At 40.9% G+C, this 16,676-nt stretch overlaps 1 protein-coding gene across 1 annotated transcript in view; it reads right to left on the bottom strand.

Moving 5' to 3' along the window:
- Ammecr1 (AMMECR nuclear protein 1) overlaps nt 1-1,925 on the bottom strand; it is a 109,494-nt gene extending 107,569 nt beyond the window's left edge. The window contains 4 exon segments of the mRNA XM_027433597.2: nt 1,381-1,616; nt 1,619-1,645; nt 1,648-1,690; nt 1,692-1,925. Of these exon segments, the coding sequence (XP_027289398.1) occupies nt 1,381-1,616; nt 1,619-1,645; nt 1,648-1,690; nt 1,692-1,882 (497 nt within the window). The 5' untranslated portion in view covers nt 1,883-1,925.
- Between the last annotated feature and the right edge of the window lie 14,751 nt (nt 1,926-16,676).

The following is a 16,676-nucleotide window of genomic DNA, read 5'->3' as shown; positions in this document are numbered from 1 at the left end:
CATATTAATTTAATATTTTAGTAGAGTCAGACGTGTTTATAATTATCCAGCAGTAGTTCATTCCTCTAAGCTCACAAAATGAAAAGCAGCAAGTTAAAAAGAACATCAATTCAGGTATTTACGCTATGGGAAACAAGGGGCCCCTAGGCAGAAGGGAGGGGGGGTTGACGGTTTTCAGTTTGAGTGTACTGAATTTTTTTTTTCTGTATTTTTCTTGTGGATGCTAGTAGTCATAACAAAAGCAATCATCCTTTTTCCCATTCTGCCTACTTTTGGACTTTACATTCTGTCTAGCATTTAACTCAGAAAGTCAGTTTACACTCAGTTTACACATTTTTAAAGAAAAGCCATATGCCCCATCTCCCACACAGCCAAATGGACAGAGATTAGAAGTAACCTGGCTTTTAGCTGGTAACATGCTATTTGAAACAATTTCAACCATATACTTGAAGGGTAAAATAATGTAAAGTACAAAACCAAAGGAAATCGTAAAAGTGCCTACACATTTACCGGATTGTTTAACCATTCCTCAAATCACTGAGTTTAACATAGGTTGCTTAAATTGAAATCTACACAAAAGCAAATTCACCCTTAGTACAAACTGACAGTGCCTTCGGGGGGGGGGGGGGCAAACGTTCTTTGAATGTGCTATACCCAGACACTGGAATGAAGGGAGAAAAAAAAAGGTCTCACTCCTCAAATGTGAGGAAGCTGGTGGTGCGCTGGCTTCACTAGAAACACATTTTTAATGGGTATGTTCAGTTAAAAATAGGTAGTAAGTCAAAAGGTGTTTTAAGAAACCTATCCCCTCCCCAAGGAACAGGGAAACCCGGAGGAAAAGATGGGCAACCTCCCTGGAGCTCAAGAACTAAGTTCCATCACTAGCAGAAAAGAAGTTAGATCACTGCTATTTTTCACCCTGCAATGGGATAGTAGCTCTCCATGTGCAAGGTACGCGGGGCGGGAATACTGGCGGGGCTTTCACGTGGGGTAATGGCGAGCAAAGTGAGGAGAGATCGGTACCAACAGTGATCCAGATCTCCAAAAACGCCGGTGGGGTGAAGGGTGAGGGGTAGAAAGGATCGAAGGAAAGGGTCAAAACTCCTGGAAGTTAGCGCAAAGAGGAAGCGGAGAAGTCTGGAAGCCAAGGGGGGGGGTGCCCTGTCTGGCAAGCAGCCCCCTGCTCCAAGTGTGGGGTGCCCGCCTCCTGGAGCAGAGGAGCACCAAGTGCCCCTTGGGGTCGGGCGACTCTGGGGACCCGGACGGCGAGAGGGGCTGAGGGGCACCCGCGAGCAGGAGGTGGAGGACTTGCACTTTGCCTCAACTCTGAGCCCCATCCCGAGCCCGGGGGAAGAGGGCGACGGGGAGCGCGGTACTCACTAGGGCTCGTTGGTGAAGCGGGGGGTCCGGGGCTGCTGGTATCCATACAGGTGACAGTAGAGCACATCGAAGCAAAAGCAGCACATCTCCGCTGACACCACCATCTTCCGGGAGCCCGGGGATGAGGACGAGGAGGACGGCGAGGAGGCGGTGGCGGCGGCCGGAGTAGAAAGTAGGGTTCCCACTCCGCAGCTCAGAGGTGGAGACAGCGACATGCGCCCCGCTGCCGCCGCCGCGCGCCGCCGCCGCCGCCGCCGCCGCCGCCGCGCCGCCGCAGCCCTGGGGGGGAGAGAGGGTACAGCCGCCGCCCGCCGCCGCCGCCGCTCAGCCCGCCCAGCCCGTTGAGCCGCGTCCCGGCGCCTCCTAGTCCCAGCTCCCCGGCTCGGCACTGGCTCTCCCCGCTGCAGTGGGAGGAGGAGGAGGCGCCACCACCGCCGCCCGAGCCGGAGGGGGGCGAACTGGACAGTTTCTGCTTCTTCACCCCACAGCAACCCGCCGCCATCTTGGAACAGTCTCCCCCACGCAGCGCTTCCGACCCATAAGTGAGGCGAGCTGGCGGCGGGGGCGAGCACGCTGCGGCCCCGGCCGCCGGGGGCGCGCCGGGGGCCTCGCAGTCGGCGCGTGCACGCGGCCGCGGCCGGCCGGCCCGGCTGGCCGCGGTTCAGGCGTGCGCGCGCCCCCGCCTGCGGCGCGCGCCACGAGCTTTCGTGGCTTGGCGCCTAGAGTGGGTCCCGCCCGCCTCGCGCCTCCTGGGAGCAGGGCTCCTGGAGGAGGATGGAAGACGGAAAAGCGAAGGGGAAGGAAAAAAAAAAGAGAGAGAGAGAGAGAGAGAACAAGGCAGGGAGGAGTGGGAGGAAAGAGAGAAGGTGGGCAAGCTCCAAGAGGAAGCAGGGAGAGAGAAACTAGTGGGGGGGGGAGGAAGAAAGTCTGAAATAAGCATCCAAGTTCTAAAGCACACCTTGGTGATATCCCCATTGCACTGTAGGGTTAGCGACACTCGAGCCCAGTTAGGTGGAACCTGAGCCACCGGCCTCAAATACACTGGTTCTGAACTGTTAGGAGTGTGAGCAAGCAGGTGCTCCCTGGAGCTCCACACCTGAGACAGCCACTGTGAAGAATGTACAAAGCAGTCCGGGAAATGGCCACGCTGCGGTGTTTTTAATGCTAACCTGACCACACACCGCGGCTGTTCTGAGATTCTGCTGGAAATGCAGTACTTTTCTCTTTTCCTAATTGACAACTATTAGAGATCAATCAATCATCATATCGTGTACTTGTTCCCTCCATCTTCTCCTCGGAGTCCAGGGAGAACATTTAAAAGCAAAAATAAATATATAAATGAGTGCCCCACAAACACCTCACAGGTTCGAAGATGTTTGTTGAGTGTTCAGACTCGCAGCTGTGGGCTTTTCAGGCTTGGCGTTTAGGACATGAAAATAAGGATATTCGAAATATATCTGAAATATATCTGTAATGTCCAGACTTTACAGTAGTGTACTTAGTTATAAGTTAGAAGATTTTGTTCAGAGATGTATAATGAGATAGTTCTCCTCATTCTTAAAAATTGTCTCAAAACTGCTTGAATGAATGAGGAGGTGTATTATTGAGTCAGTCCCATTCTGGGCGCTTAAGAAGGGACTGTAAAATGACAATATTCAGATATAAATATTCATTTAAAAAACGAACCTGATAGGAAAGAAGTGATCTCTATTGTGTCTACACCATGTCAAAATAGCCCCACAAAGTCAGGACTCTGTCTATCTGTAAACAGTAGAAGATTGGTTTTGGTGCCTTTGATCTAAATGTGTGGGACCTTACAAACAGCAGAGAACATTTCATTCCAGTCGCGGGGGCGGGGGAGGAGGGGAGAGCCTTCTTCACATACTAACCATTGAGCCTCTATGTACATCCTTGTGCACTTCTGTTAAAAACTGACATGTGCAGAAAATATGTATGTTTCCCACTCATACTTATAAATTAAGTCAGATCTGTCTATATGAGCAGAAAAATTGCATTTATTTATTAAACACTGTTTAGGTAAAATAGGTGTAATACCTATCTTACACCGTGATTCTAGAAAGTAATGTAGCACCTCATTTGATCTTTGAGGGAAGAATCTGAAATTAACATAAGAGTTAAAACTCTTAAGTAGCTTGCCCAACGTTAGTTAGCCACCTAGAAAGGAACAAAATCAGGATATAAATGCAATCATGTCCTATTCTAAAACCCATTTCACAGGGCTGGAGGTGTAAAAGGTAGATTGCTTGCCTGTCATTTTCAAGGACCTGGGTTTGATCCCCAACATCAGGAAATAAACAACTATAAAACTATGATGTTATGCTACACTACTGCTCAGCCACAGTATGTAATAAAAAAGTAAGAAAATAAAGTGAAATTAAGCTCTAGTAGAGTAGTACCAGGGTTAAACAGAAAGAACTTTGTTTATGGATCGAAAGTTTGAAAAACACTGAAATATGTTACCAAGAAGGAAACGCATTCCAAAAATATTGTGTGAAATGGACAGACAGGCAACTAGAATGGTTAAATAGTGTCTATACACACACACACACACACACACACACACACACACACACACACACACACTGTTTAAATTGGGTAGAATGGCACATACTGGTAATCCCAGTACTCAGAAGACTAAAACAAGAAAATCCCAAGTTCAAGGTCAACCCAAGCAACATAGCAAAGACACTGTGTCAAAAAATTGGATGAGGGGGAAGAGAAAGGGGTAGTAGAGGATGAGGAAGGAGAGAAAGAGGATGAAGATTTAACTGGTTTGTGATAAAGAAGGCAAATAATTATTGCCAGCTACTATTGGAGTAAAAGTGTGTCAATTTTTTGACTTATTGAAAAAGAGAAAACAAAGTACTTGAAAAATTTAAAGTACTATAACTGATACACTATATCTTTGGTTTGCTTTGGACCTGATTCTAGTTTTTGGAAATGAACATCATTATGCCTTAAATACATGTACTGAATAATAATACTGCATCCCTTAAATAAGTAGAAATATACTTCAATTAAACATAAATTATTTTCAAAAGAGAGAAAAATAAAAGCATACTGGTGTGAGATAATGACTATGTTACCTGGCTCAGTTATGATGATCATTTCATAATATATACATATATTAGGAGACATCAAGTTTCAAACCTGAAATAAATACACTTTGTTTGTCAACTATACATAAATAAAGATGGGGGGAGACTAGATTAAATACAATATTATACTATGGGTGTCAATTTACTCCCCACACCCCCCCAAAGGAGAGCACTTGTGGAGTAGAAAACCTGAACCATTTAGTAGCATCACAGTACAAAGTAGGGTACCATGGGTGCTGCTTCTGCTGAGGGAATTTAAGAAAGCAGAATGTAATCTCCCGATTTAGAATTTGGCCAGTAGACAAGAGTCTAACGCCCCTACTCTAGTGAAAATAGCAAGGAATCTTTAATAAGCACCAGTAGTCATGTCCTTAGATCCACATTTCATCTAAAAGATAAAACACTATCGTGGCTATCTTGCCAGGCTAAAAGACTGACTGATGCAATGGGAAACCCAACAACAAGGATACTCCAGCTGAATTACAAAAATAGCTTTTCCCCCAAGGATTTTTCATTCCAACTCTGAGCTTCACTATCACAAGGCAAATAGACAAACACAAATGTGATCACTGCAGAAAATACATCATTACCTGACCACCTAGGGCTTACTCATCAGGAGTCCTTTGTTGTACTGGTTTGCTGAAATGAGGGGGAGTAAGTAGTAAACTTTTCCTGTGTGTTAACCTCTAACTTAGCTCATGGTCCATACTAACCTTGCAAAGTCACTAGCACAGAAACAAATACATATAGACAGACTCAGGTATATACATGGATTCCATTCAAACATACAAAATCTATAAAATAAATTCTATCTCGCTATATAAATTGCATATTGGATAGGAAACTAACCATGAACAGGGTTCTCTTGACTCAAAGTACAAATGGCAAACTAAGATAGTGTGGCATTTCTACCCTCTGCTGACCCTGGAGTGCAGTGATAATACTTTTCAGAGGAGACTTTGAGGCGCCTTTTGCTCTTTGTAACTCACTGTTGAGCTGGGAGCTAAAGATTCCACATTTCTCTTAAGTAATAAAAGGAGAGTAAATAAGCCTCTGGCTCTCTATCACCATTCAAATTGGCCATTCAAATTGAAACCATCTCTGCTTCTGCATCTGTCTCCAAATTGCTATTAACCAACTTGTCAATTATTTTGTTTTACAACAGTGGAAAAACTACTCAAACAGAGACTATGTACACCTTTTTACTATGTGGTAAATTAACTTGAGTTAAACCCAATGACGACTGATTATTTTATCATTGCCTCAATTTATTCTCATATTTATAAGGGGTTTTTGCATTTTAGAAAACAATAGTAACTGTAATTTGATGTGATAGTGAACTTCATAATGTTGCAAAAATTATTCTTAGGTTTCTGGAGTTTGTGGTAAGATGAGAAGCACTCACGTTGTTGAATTAAAAACAAAACACCATTTATGCCCAAACAAGTGTTATTTTTATCCTCTGCTATCCAACTTTCTCAACTGTCATCCTTGAACAACTGCAGAATGAAATATTCTTAGCTGGCACTTTGATCTAATCTTGAACACATGTAACCCATGGATGTGGTGGTAAAACTGGAGACTAGTTCCCATTTCATGTTTAATGAATATGTGAGATAATACTAAAATTTTTACCTGGTTTCAGATTCATATAGATGAATCTGTTTTTGTTTTCCTGGCTTCAAAACATATTCCTGCCTCTTAAATCTCTGCTTTATCTAAAGAACATGTTTATAGGTAGAAGCACCATCATCTTTCTACCTTGGACTATTTTTCCAGTTACTCCATTTGCATTTCCTATAGTACACTGGAGTACACACTAATTGAATGGGCTTTTGCTACCTATTTCCTTGAGACAGAGTTACAATAACTCTTTAATGAGACTTAGATATGCTAACGTGAATACTATGTGTAGGATAAAGAATAGAGCTAGCTCTTTGTTGATTAAAAAGGAAAACTTTGCAGGGAGGAGATGATGAAAGAGTATTATATGGGGGCTAGTTACAGTAAGCAAAACATGCTATATCAAATGCAGTTTGCACAATCTTAATTTTTTCTCTTTTAAAGGAATTTATCTATACTTCCATTAGGGTGTAAGTGTGTATATATAATACCCAGCCTCCAAGTTTAATTATTAATATATAGTTGTTTTCTATGGCTAATCCCATCACTTTCTGGAAAACCTACTTCAGTATATTAGAGGCACAGGTCAGGCAATGAGAGGATTAACTTTGTTAATTAAAAAGTAAAAGTGTATTGTGAGTTAAATCTCTCTTTTGTGCAAATACACAATTTAAAGTTCAAACTCGCTTGTGGAGCTGAGGAGTAGAAATCTGAGCCCCATAATTTCTACAGAATCTTGATTGAAGTGCAATTTATTTTATTTTGCTATATCCCTTGTTTAAAGGTCCATAATTTATGTCTTATTCTCTCAGCATGGGCAATGCACCATGATGATGGTGTTTGGAAGGCTGCTCTCTCAGGGTGCTTATTCTCCTGGATTCCCACCCCCAACTCCTAGTGGTGCCATTAAGTCAATTTCTGTGCAGCTACAGACTCTTCTTTTGAACAGTTCACCCCCATGCCACAAAAACTGCTTGGCAAGTCAGCTGCTATTAAATCCCCAGCTGTCTTCGGCATCCACAAGGAATTCTCCACAGAATTCCACCAGGAGTTTTGGATTTCTTTCATGGGCTTCTCTAACTAAAACCCAAGCTGCCGTTTCTACTACAAATGCTTGAAATTTCTCATGCTCTACCCTGTTCTGGATTTCTCTTTCATGTTGTTTCCTCTTTTAATTGAGATACAACCCACAATGCATACAAACCACACATTTAAGGTTTAGAATTCACCATGTTTTAGAATGTCCATGTAGCTGTACAAGTATCAATTTTGAAACAAATTTACCCCAAATAAATCCCTGTGCCAATTACCAGTTATTGCCCATATCTTCTCACTGCTTCCTGCCTTGAACAACCACTAACATACTTCCTATCTCTATGGATTTACTTTCTCATTCTCATAAATGGAATCACACAGTGTTTGACCCCTTATGTCTGGTTTATTTCATTTAGCACAATATTCTCAAGATTTCTCCGTGTGGCAGCATCTACCAGTAATTTATTCCTTTTTTTGTTTTGTTTTTGTTTTTTCAAGACAGGGTTTCTCTGTGTAGCTTTGGAGTCTATCCTGGCACTCGCTCTGGAGACCAGGCTGGCCTCGAACTCACAGAGATCTGCCTGCCTCTGCCTCCCGAGTGCTGGGATTAAAGGCGCGCGCCACCAACGCCTGGCAATTTATTCCTTTTTATAACTAAACAGTATTCCATTATATGGGTGGGCCAAATTTTGTTTGCCAGTTCATGCATCCCTTGATATTTGGGAGTTTGCACATATTGTCATGAATAATGTTGCCATTAAGATCTATATATACAACATTTTAAATGTATTCTTCGAAAATTTTATACATGCATACAACGTATTTTTATTATATGTCCCTCTCCTCTTCCCTTTCAATTCCCCCTGCACCCTTTCTCAACATATCTCCTCCCCACCTTCATGTCCTCTTCTCTTTTTACTTTTTAAAAATAACCAACTGAATCCAACTAACGCTGCCAGTGTGCTCACTGATGTGGGGTCATCCATCCACTAAGTGTAAGCAACCTGTGAGGGGCCACGCCCCTGAAAGCAACCATCTCTCCCTCCCTTCCCTAACAGTAACCAGCTGCCAGTAGCTCTCAGCTGGGGGTGGGGCCTTCTGAGCCTATCCCCTATCATGACTGGAATGTTGACTGGCTCGATCTTGTGCTGGTAACCACAACGCTGTGAGTTCCTAAGTATATCCTCCTTGTCACAGCAAGAAGACAGTGTTTGCAGGACTACTTCCCAGCGTCTAGCTTTCATAAACTTTCTTTGATATTTCTATGACATTTTCTGGGCCTTGCGGGTATACACGTGATATAGATATCCCATTAAGGGCTATGCATTCCACAGTCCCTTACTCTTTGCATTCTGACTTGTTGTGAGTCTGGATTAACCAGCATCCACTGCAAAGAAAAAAAATAGAAGCTTCTCTTATGAGGGCTGAAAGCTGCACTGATGTATGGGTGTGGAGAAAAACATTTAGAATGTAGTGTGATAATATGTCCATTTAGCAAATTAATGGCAGATTGGGGAGATTTTTTTCCAAACTGGCTACAGCATTTTACAACCCTATTTGAAAATATATCAGGATTCCATTTTCCACATCTTTATGACCCCTTATTATTGTTATTATTTTTCCAAAGTTCAATTTACTGTTTTCTTTTATCAATACAACTAATCCCTGTTTGCTATTATTGCCTATACTCTTGATATTACATATAATAAACTGTAGCCAAATACAAGATCATGAAGATTTACACCCATACCTGCTTCTCAAGATTTGTATAATATGGAGAGATAACTTGCTCAGCCTAGACACAGGGGTGTGGGGGTGGAGAGGTGCCTTGATCTTGCCTCAAAGAGATGATGGGACAGACTTAGTAGACTTCTTAGGGGAGGCCTTACCCTCTCCATGGAGCAGATGGGAGGTTGGGGTAAAGTAGAGGGAGTGGGAAGAGAGAAGGGAGGGGGAGCTGGGATTGGAATGTAAAAATAAATTAATTTTAAAAATCCAAAAGAAGATTTGTATAGTTTTAGCGCTTATATTTGGATTATTTATTTATCAATGTTGAGTTTAAATAAAAATAGAAGAGTATGGAGAGATCACTGAGTGGGTAAAGGGCTTGCCCCACTTGTGTTAGGTCCACAATTTGCATTCCTAAAACCCGAAGAAAAAGTTAGGTGTGCTTCATGGCCTACATATAATGCCAGTGTGCAGGAAGCAGAAACAGGGAATGACTGCCTGGAGGAGCAAGCTTGCCAGCCAGGCTAGCCAAATAAGTGAAATCTGGTTTAGCAAAAGAACTTTTCTCAACATACAAGGCAGAGAGTGAGCAATGAAGACCCTATATCCACCTCATGTTTCCACTAGCGTGCAAATACATAAAATACACACACACACACACACACACACACACACACACACACACACACACACACCAATATAAGACTAGGATTGAACACATTTAATTAATAATTTTAAGTGAGGGAAAAAAGATTCACCAGTGACAAAGGAGGAAAACTAGCAGATTATTATATTGTGGTGTCTCCTGCCCCAAGCAAATATTTTAAGAAGCATGGAATGGTTAACCATGTAAAATACCACGAGGAATTCAAACAAAACAAAATAGAGGAGAATCTATTGGATTTGGCAAGATAGAGGTTGCTTGCTGTAATAACATGAATAGTTTCTGTAAGTGCTGGGGCCAGAAGCCTGACTTGAGTGGATTGAAAAGGGGTGATGAGGAACACATAGACAATTCTGTCAAAAATATTTGGTTCTGAAGTGAAACAGAGACATGAGACAGTAGTTAGAGAGGAATGATGGATCAAAGAAGGGCTGTTATTTCATTAGGGATACTTTTTAGAGCTCTTATTACTAGTTATGATTATCTTTATTAGAATTCTGCCTTTGATGGCCATCATTAAAGTCTTCTGTGAAGTTTATCTACAAGCAGTTGATGAACAGAAACACTTCTCTCCTGAAAATCACAAATACTTAGATCTTAAAATTATCTATTATTCTTTTCCAGGCTGGTAAATAGGGACATCAATAAAACATAACAATCCAAGTAAAATAAAGACTGATTTAGATGAGCTGACTGTAGTCTGAAAAGTTCATAATTGAAAACAAAAAGGATGTGCGAGATACCATTGTATTCCTACTGGTTCAGCTAACTTTTGTTCCCCAGAATCCCAACAGAGCCTAGTGGTTGCTTTGCACAAAGCTTGACTGAGGCTACAGGAAGCTTCTATTCTTAGGCCTTTCCCACATTTGTTCATTTACAGAACAACTTCAAACATGTTATTTAACCTCCTCCTCTTTATATCTTCAGCTGTACATTAGTATATGCTTCATAAAATGGTTGTTAAGATTGAAATAAAAGAATGCCATACATGTGTTGTATACACTTGCATGTATGAAAACAAACACTAGCACACATAAGATGTACATAAATCTTCTTTGAAAAAAATAGAATGTCTAAATTGCTCAGCATGGTGTTTGTATTGATTAAGATAGACTACGTGCTCTAACAAGCAAATTAAAAGATGTAGCAGTTCAATAAGTGACTTCTGTTTCTTACCCAACAATCTGAGAATTCCTCTCAGTAAATGGCTCTCTTTAATAGGGTCATTCAAAGACCCAGTCTAATTCCAATTTGTAGTTCTGTTATCCTATGAGCCTTGTCTAACTGGTAGAAGCAAATTCAAAATGTAGGAAGATATTTACTCTTTTAAAAAGCCTTAGCTAAAAGAGTTCACACACAATAAAAAAAATCATTCACTTCCATTGTCCAAAATGTAGTCATGTAGCCTCATATAACTTTAAGAGAGACTAGGAAATGCAATCTAGTGTTAGCTTAGTCAAAGAAAAGAATAACAGAACAGGAGAATCGAGAGTTGGGGAGGTCATGAAGCAATGTTTGCTACCACTGTGTATTTCAGTTTCCTTATCTGCTAAATTTAAATCATGTTATTTTCTATGGTTATCTTTTGTTATTGCATTTGATTGATCGATTGACTGTTTGGTTGATTTTATACATGGTCTCATGTAGCAAGGCTTGTTTCAGACTTGCTGTATAGTTGAGGAAGAGCTTGAGTTCTTAATCCCGCTTCTCCCTTCAAGGTGTTGGGATTACAAGAGTGAGCCACTACACCTAGTTTCCTATACAGTTATCTTGAGGCCTAAGTGAAGTCCTGTTTATCACATCTGATACAAAGTAGGCATTCAGAACATGTTAGCTCCCGTTATTATTAATGATACATTTAGATCTGGACAATTTCCCCAAGAAATGGAGCCTTAATGAAGCAGCATTTGAAATAAAACATAATGCTAACCATTATTTGGTGTTTGCGATGTGTTAGAAAGCACTGTGCTCATTGGAATAGACTGTCATTTAGGTCTCAAGACAGCTCTCTGATATTGGGGTCATTATCATCATTATAGTTCTGCAGATAAGAAAAGCCAAGGCTTACATAGTCTAACTTACCCTGACCCATATTATTGAGAACTTGGTTGCTGACTGATGGCCTTGTGGGAAATGACTGGATCCTTAGAGATTTAGCTGAGTCGATGGATGAATCTCTTGGTAGACTCACATTAAGATGACTTTAGTGAAAGACAGAGAAAACAAGAAAGTGGGGTCTTGTTGAAGGAACTAGATTGCTGATACCATGTTTTCTGGAGCTATGTCTCTCCAAGGACTCTTACTATATTCCCTTCCTTTACTTTCTATCTTCCAAGAGGTGAGTAGCTTCTTCTGCATGTTTCTTGCTGCCATGAAATTTTGCTTTCCCATGGGCCTAGAATCAGCAGTTCTAAGGAATATGGATTGAAACCTCCGAAGCTGTGAGTCAAAACAAACACTACTTCATTGCATCATTTCTCTCCCGTGTTCAGTCACAATGAAATAAAAAACAACCACACAATTTGGCATAATCTCATAGTACACCATGAAGAGCCCAAAGGGTTTCCAAGATAAGGACAATGCTGCCGGTCTCTCCTTCTGCCCCCACAACCAAACACTGGGCAAAGCTCAGGGAATCCCACAAAAGAGGGGAGGAAGGATTGTAGGAGCCAGAGGGGATGATGACACCAAGAGATCACAGCCCACCGAATCAACTAAGCAGTGCTCATAGGGGCTCACAGAGACTGAAAGAACTCTGTATGGGTCTGTGCTAGGTCCTCTGCATATATGTTATGGATGTGTTGCTTAGAGTTCTTGTGGGACTCCTAACAGTGGGGAGGTGTCTGACTCTTTTGCTTGCTCTTGGGACCCTTTTCCTCCTACTGGGTTGCCTTGTACAGCATTGATATGAGAATATATGCCCAGTCTTGTTGTAACTTGTTATGCCACATTCAGTTGATATCTCTGTGAGGCCTGCTCTTTTCTGAATGGAAATGGAAGAGTGGATTTGACCGGGAAGGGAGGTGGGAGGGGTTTGACAGGAGTGGGGGTGGGAAACTGCAGTGTAATGTATAAGAGAAGAAGCTTCTGTTGAGGAAGGTTATTAGATAATCATACTTGTCAAGAGAGAAACTGATTCTATGAGGATAGAATTGAAGCTGATTAGAACATTTTGCAGAACAAGCAAACCCGGCTCTATACAGTCCTGGGAGAGTTAGGCTCTAATGTGATTTCTTCCTTGAACCATGGTTTATTTAAAAGTATGTTTTTTTATCATTTTTTATTTTAAAACAATCTTTTCTCATTTTACATACCAATCCCAGTTCCCACCCCCTGCCTTCCTCCTGCCCCCACCCTCTCCCCACACTCTCCCCACCCCACCCCACCCCATCCACTCCTCAGAGAGGGGTAAGTCTTTTTTTTTTTTTTTTTGGTTTTTTGAGACAGGGATTCTCTGTGTAGCTTTGGAGCCTATCCTGGCACTCACTCTGGAGACCAGGCTGGCCTCGAATTCACAGAGTTCACCTGCCTCTGCCTCCCAAGTGCTGGGATTAAAGGCGTGTGCCACCAACGCCCTGCTTGAGGGGTAAGTCTTTTGAACATTCTGATGTCTTTCTCATTTATGAGTTTTGTGTTGATTTCTGGCTTCATTGTACTGTGATCAGAGTGTCATTTTTACTATATGAGTCCTTTGTTTTATGAACCTTCATGGTTAGTTTGGGTGGCTGTTGTTTGCATATTTAAAAAGAATAGTTCCATATGCTGTTAGATGGGTTTCACTAATGTGTTATTGAAATCTTATTTACACTTATTGATTTTGTTTGGTCTATTTCTTCTGGAAATTACTGAGAGAATTCAAAATTTCTTATGATTATGAACTTGTCTATTTCTCCTTTTAGTTTCGTTAATCTTTCATTTTGTTTTGAAGTTTAAGGCCAGCCTGAACTACACAGTGAAACTCAATCTCAAATAAGCAGCCCATAAAATTGCACTTATTAATGATCTACCCTGTGATGTTTTTAGTACTTACACATGTTGCATATCTATGTCAAAATTATCATCTTTTAAAACAATAATAAAAATCATTTTAGCATACTGTATATGCTTGTACTTACACATACATATGTGTGTATATGTTTCCACCCACCCATATATATATATATATATATATATATATGTATATCTGTAGTCATTCTCCCACACAGTAACATGTCAGAACATCAACTAGAAAGTAATTAATACAGACCATTAAATTGTTCCTAATTCTTTGCTATTGTGAATAGCATTGTAATAAGCATAGGAGCTTAGATGACTATCTTTTTAACATAAGCATTTAGTCTACTTGTATTTAAATATAATTACTTATTTGTACCCAAATGTATGTTATTTTGACCTGACTATTTAATTATGGTATCTTTCTTCCCCATTGTATGTTTGGTGAGTTTTAAATAAGTAAGATCTCATTTCTTTGGGAACTTATTTGTGAGGATATTTAGAATTCTAGGATAAGAGTAAGTTCCAGCAGTGAATATTTCCATTCTGGCAGGTGTCTGATGATACTACAGTCTGGGCTTGTTTTTTTTATTTTAATTCATGGCTTGAGGGACTTGGAAGTACCTAGCAAATATAAATGCATGTTATACATCTATATTGGATGAGATTATGTAAACTCTCTGAAGTAGGTGACTCCTCCTCTCCACTTAATAGCAAGTCTACTTTCTTCTTCAAAGTCCCCATGTATGTATGAGTGTGTAACATTATTTCCAGTTCACCAATACTCTGGTCATTTCAATTCTTGTCATTGCAGTTTTACCTGGGAAGGAATCTCATTTAACCCCTCCTCTTAGATAGGTCTTGTCTTTGTTTTTATGTCCCTTAGAGCTCATTCCCTGAAGCTAGAAATTAGTATCAGTGAATGTCCTAAAAAGTAACCTCCTACCTCTGTCTTCCCCTAGGTCTGGGTTTAGAGATATTGCTATCTTTTGACTTTTTGACATCTTTCAAGAGGTGCTTGTTTCACTTTATCTGGCATTTTTGATTGTTTTCTGTGGGGGAGTAAGTTTGCATAGTACATTGCCAGAACACCACTATCTGTTTTCCCCACTCCTACTCTGGGGCTGCAAAGTCACAAAATTGAAATGATTGGCTCCATAACAAGTTTACCATTTGCCGTCTAAGCTGCACCTTCTATAGGATGAGTTGTTTTCCACCTCTTTGATTTCCCTTACCTCTACTCCATATCTTCTTTCTGACAACAGCTGTTTTAGCCAATAACTCCACTCCTGCAGGGCTCCCGCCCCCACCCCTTCCTCTTTACTCAGTTCAGAAAATCAAACTTCAAGTTTTAGAATACCCCAACCCTCCACATGCTATTCCAAAGTTCTTTCCCTTTTCCCATCCTTCCTTGCGTGCCTCCTTTCTTACAGGATTCTCTTTCTGCTTTTCCAGGGCCCACTACTAAAAGTTCTAGGATAGTGCTCCTCAGAGTGTGACGTTAGATCCCTTCCCAACTCATCCTGTTTTGTTTTTGTTTGTTTGTTTGGTTGGTTGGTTGGTTGGTTGGGTTCTTGGTTTTTGTTTTTGTTTTTTTCAAGACAGGGTTTCTCTGTATTGCTTTGGAGCCTGTCCTGGTACTCACTCTGTAGACCAGGCTAGTCTCGAACTCACAGAGATCCACCTGCCTCTGCCTCCTGAGTGCTGGGACTAAAGGCATGCGCCACCAACGCCCGGCTCAACCTGTTTTATATGGCTCCACAACATCACAAGCACCGAAACTGAGAGCAAGAATTTAGAGGCATTTACAGTAATTTGGTAACTGTCATTATTGGATCTTGTAATGAAAATCTGGAGCTCATAGTCTAAACATCTTTGTTTTTGCACTGACTATTTTCTAGCAATTAATTTGTATTGTATTTCACAAAAGTACAAATACAAAACAGATTGGAAATTGCAAGGTACTGACCCTTTATCAAAGATAAATTTAGGAGAACTGCAATAAAACCCATTCTCTCTCTTTTTATTTTTTAAAATTTATTTTTATTTACCAGATCTATCTTTCTTGTATACATTTTTAATTAAAATAAAATTACAACACTTTCCCCTTTCCTTTTCTCCCTACAGCCCCTCCTAAGTTCCCTCCCTACAACTCCCTCCATGTACCTTCATCATCTAATTGATAGCCCCTTTTTCTTTGATTATTGTTACATATGCATATATGTATCAATATATAAGTACAACCCGCTGAGTGTGTCTTCGCTGTTTGTATGTATATGGTTTCAGGGCTGGCGTATTTGCATAGACTAACCAATTAGGGGCTCATCATCCTCTCTCAATTTGTCTGAGACTCAGCTGCTTTAATTAGCTCTTGCCTCTTTTGTGCCTCAGACTGCACAGACATTCTGCCATATTAAACAATCTTTTAACTTTGAAAGAACAATTCTCAGTACTGTTTCCTTGTTTTCAATTTAGCACCAAATCACACTAATCTGTCTTGCACCTTCGCTACATTGCCAACAGAAGGGACCAATATGCCAGGTGTTCCAGTCCATATTGGCCCTTCCAGGCCTTGAAGTGCCCAACTTCACTTTGAATTTGCTGTTTGTGGCCAGACTGCCCGCCTAGGACATCTGTTTTGTTTTGTTTTGTTTTGTTTTTCTGCTAGCTTTCATCTGATTCTGCTTCTCTGTGTCTTGTAGTGTTTTCCCTTACCCCAGTTACCTGGCGTTAAGTCCCCAGGCCTCAGCTGTATTGATGTCAGTTTACTCAACTTTTATATGCTGTGATGAACTTTAAATCTCTTAACTCTGGTCTTGACTTTGATAGTTAATCTGCATGCTATTTTTTTTTCAATTAGATTATGGATAGTTTCCCTAAGATATCTCAAAGACACCGAAAATCATCATAATCAAAAAGAATTTCCTTAAACACACAACTTTGGTTGGTCAGTGGTGGCACACACCTTTAATCCTAGCACTCAGGAGGCAGAGGAAGGTGGATCTCTGTGAGTTCAAGGTAGCCTGGTCTACAGAGTGAGTTCCAGGACAGCCAGAGCTGTTACACAGAGAAACCCTGTCTCAAAAACAACAAAACAAAACAAAAAACCTCAAACAAAAAACAAAACAAAACAA

Source organism: Cricetulus griseus, chromosome X, assembly GCF_003668045.3.
Source record: "Cricetulus griseus strain 17A/GY chromosome X, alternate assembly CriGri-PICRH-1.0, whole genome shotgun sequence".
Lineage (NCBI taxonomy): Eukaryota > Metazoa > Chordata > Mammalia > Rodentia > Cricetidae > Cricetulus > Cricetulus griseus.
Note: the sequence above shows the minus strand (reverse complement) of the source record. Positions and strands in the feature narration are given on the sequence as shown.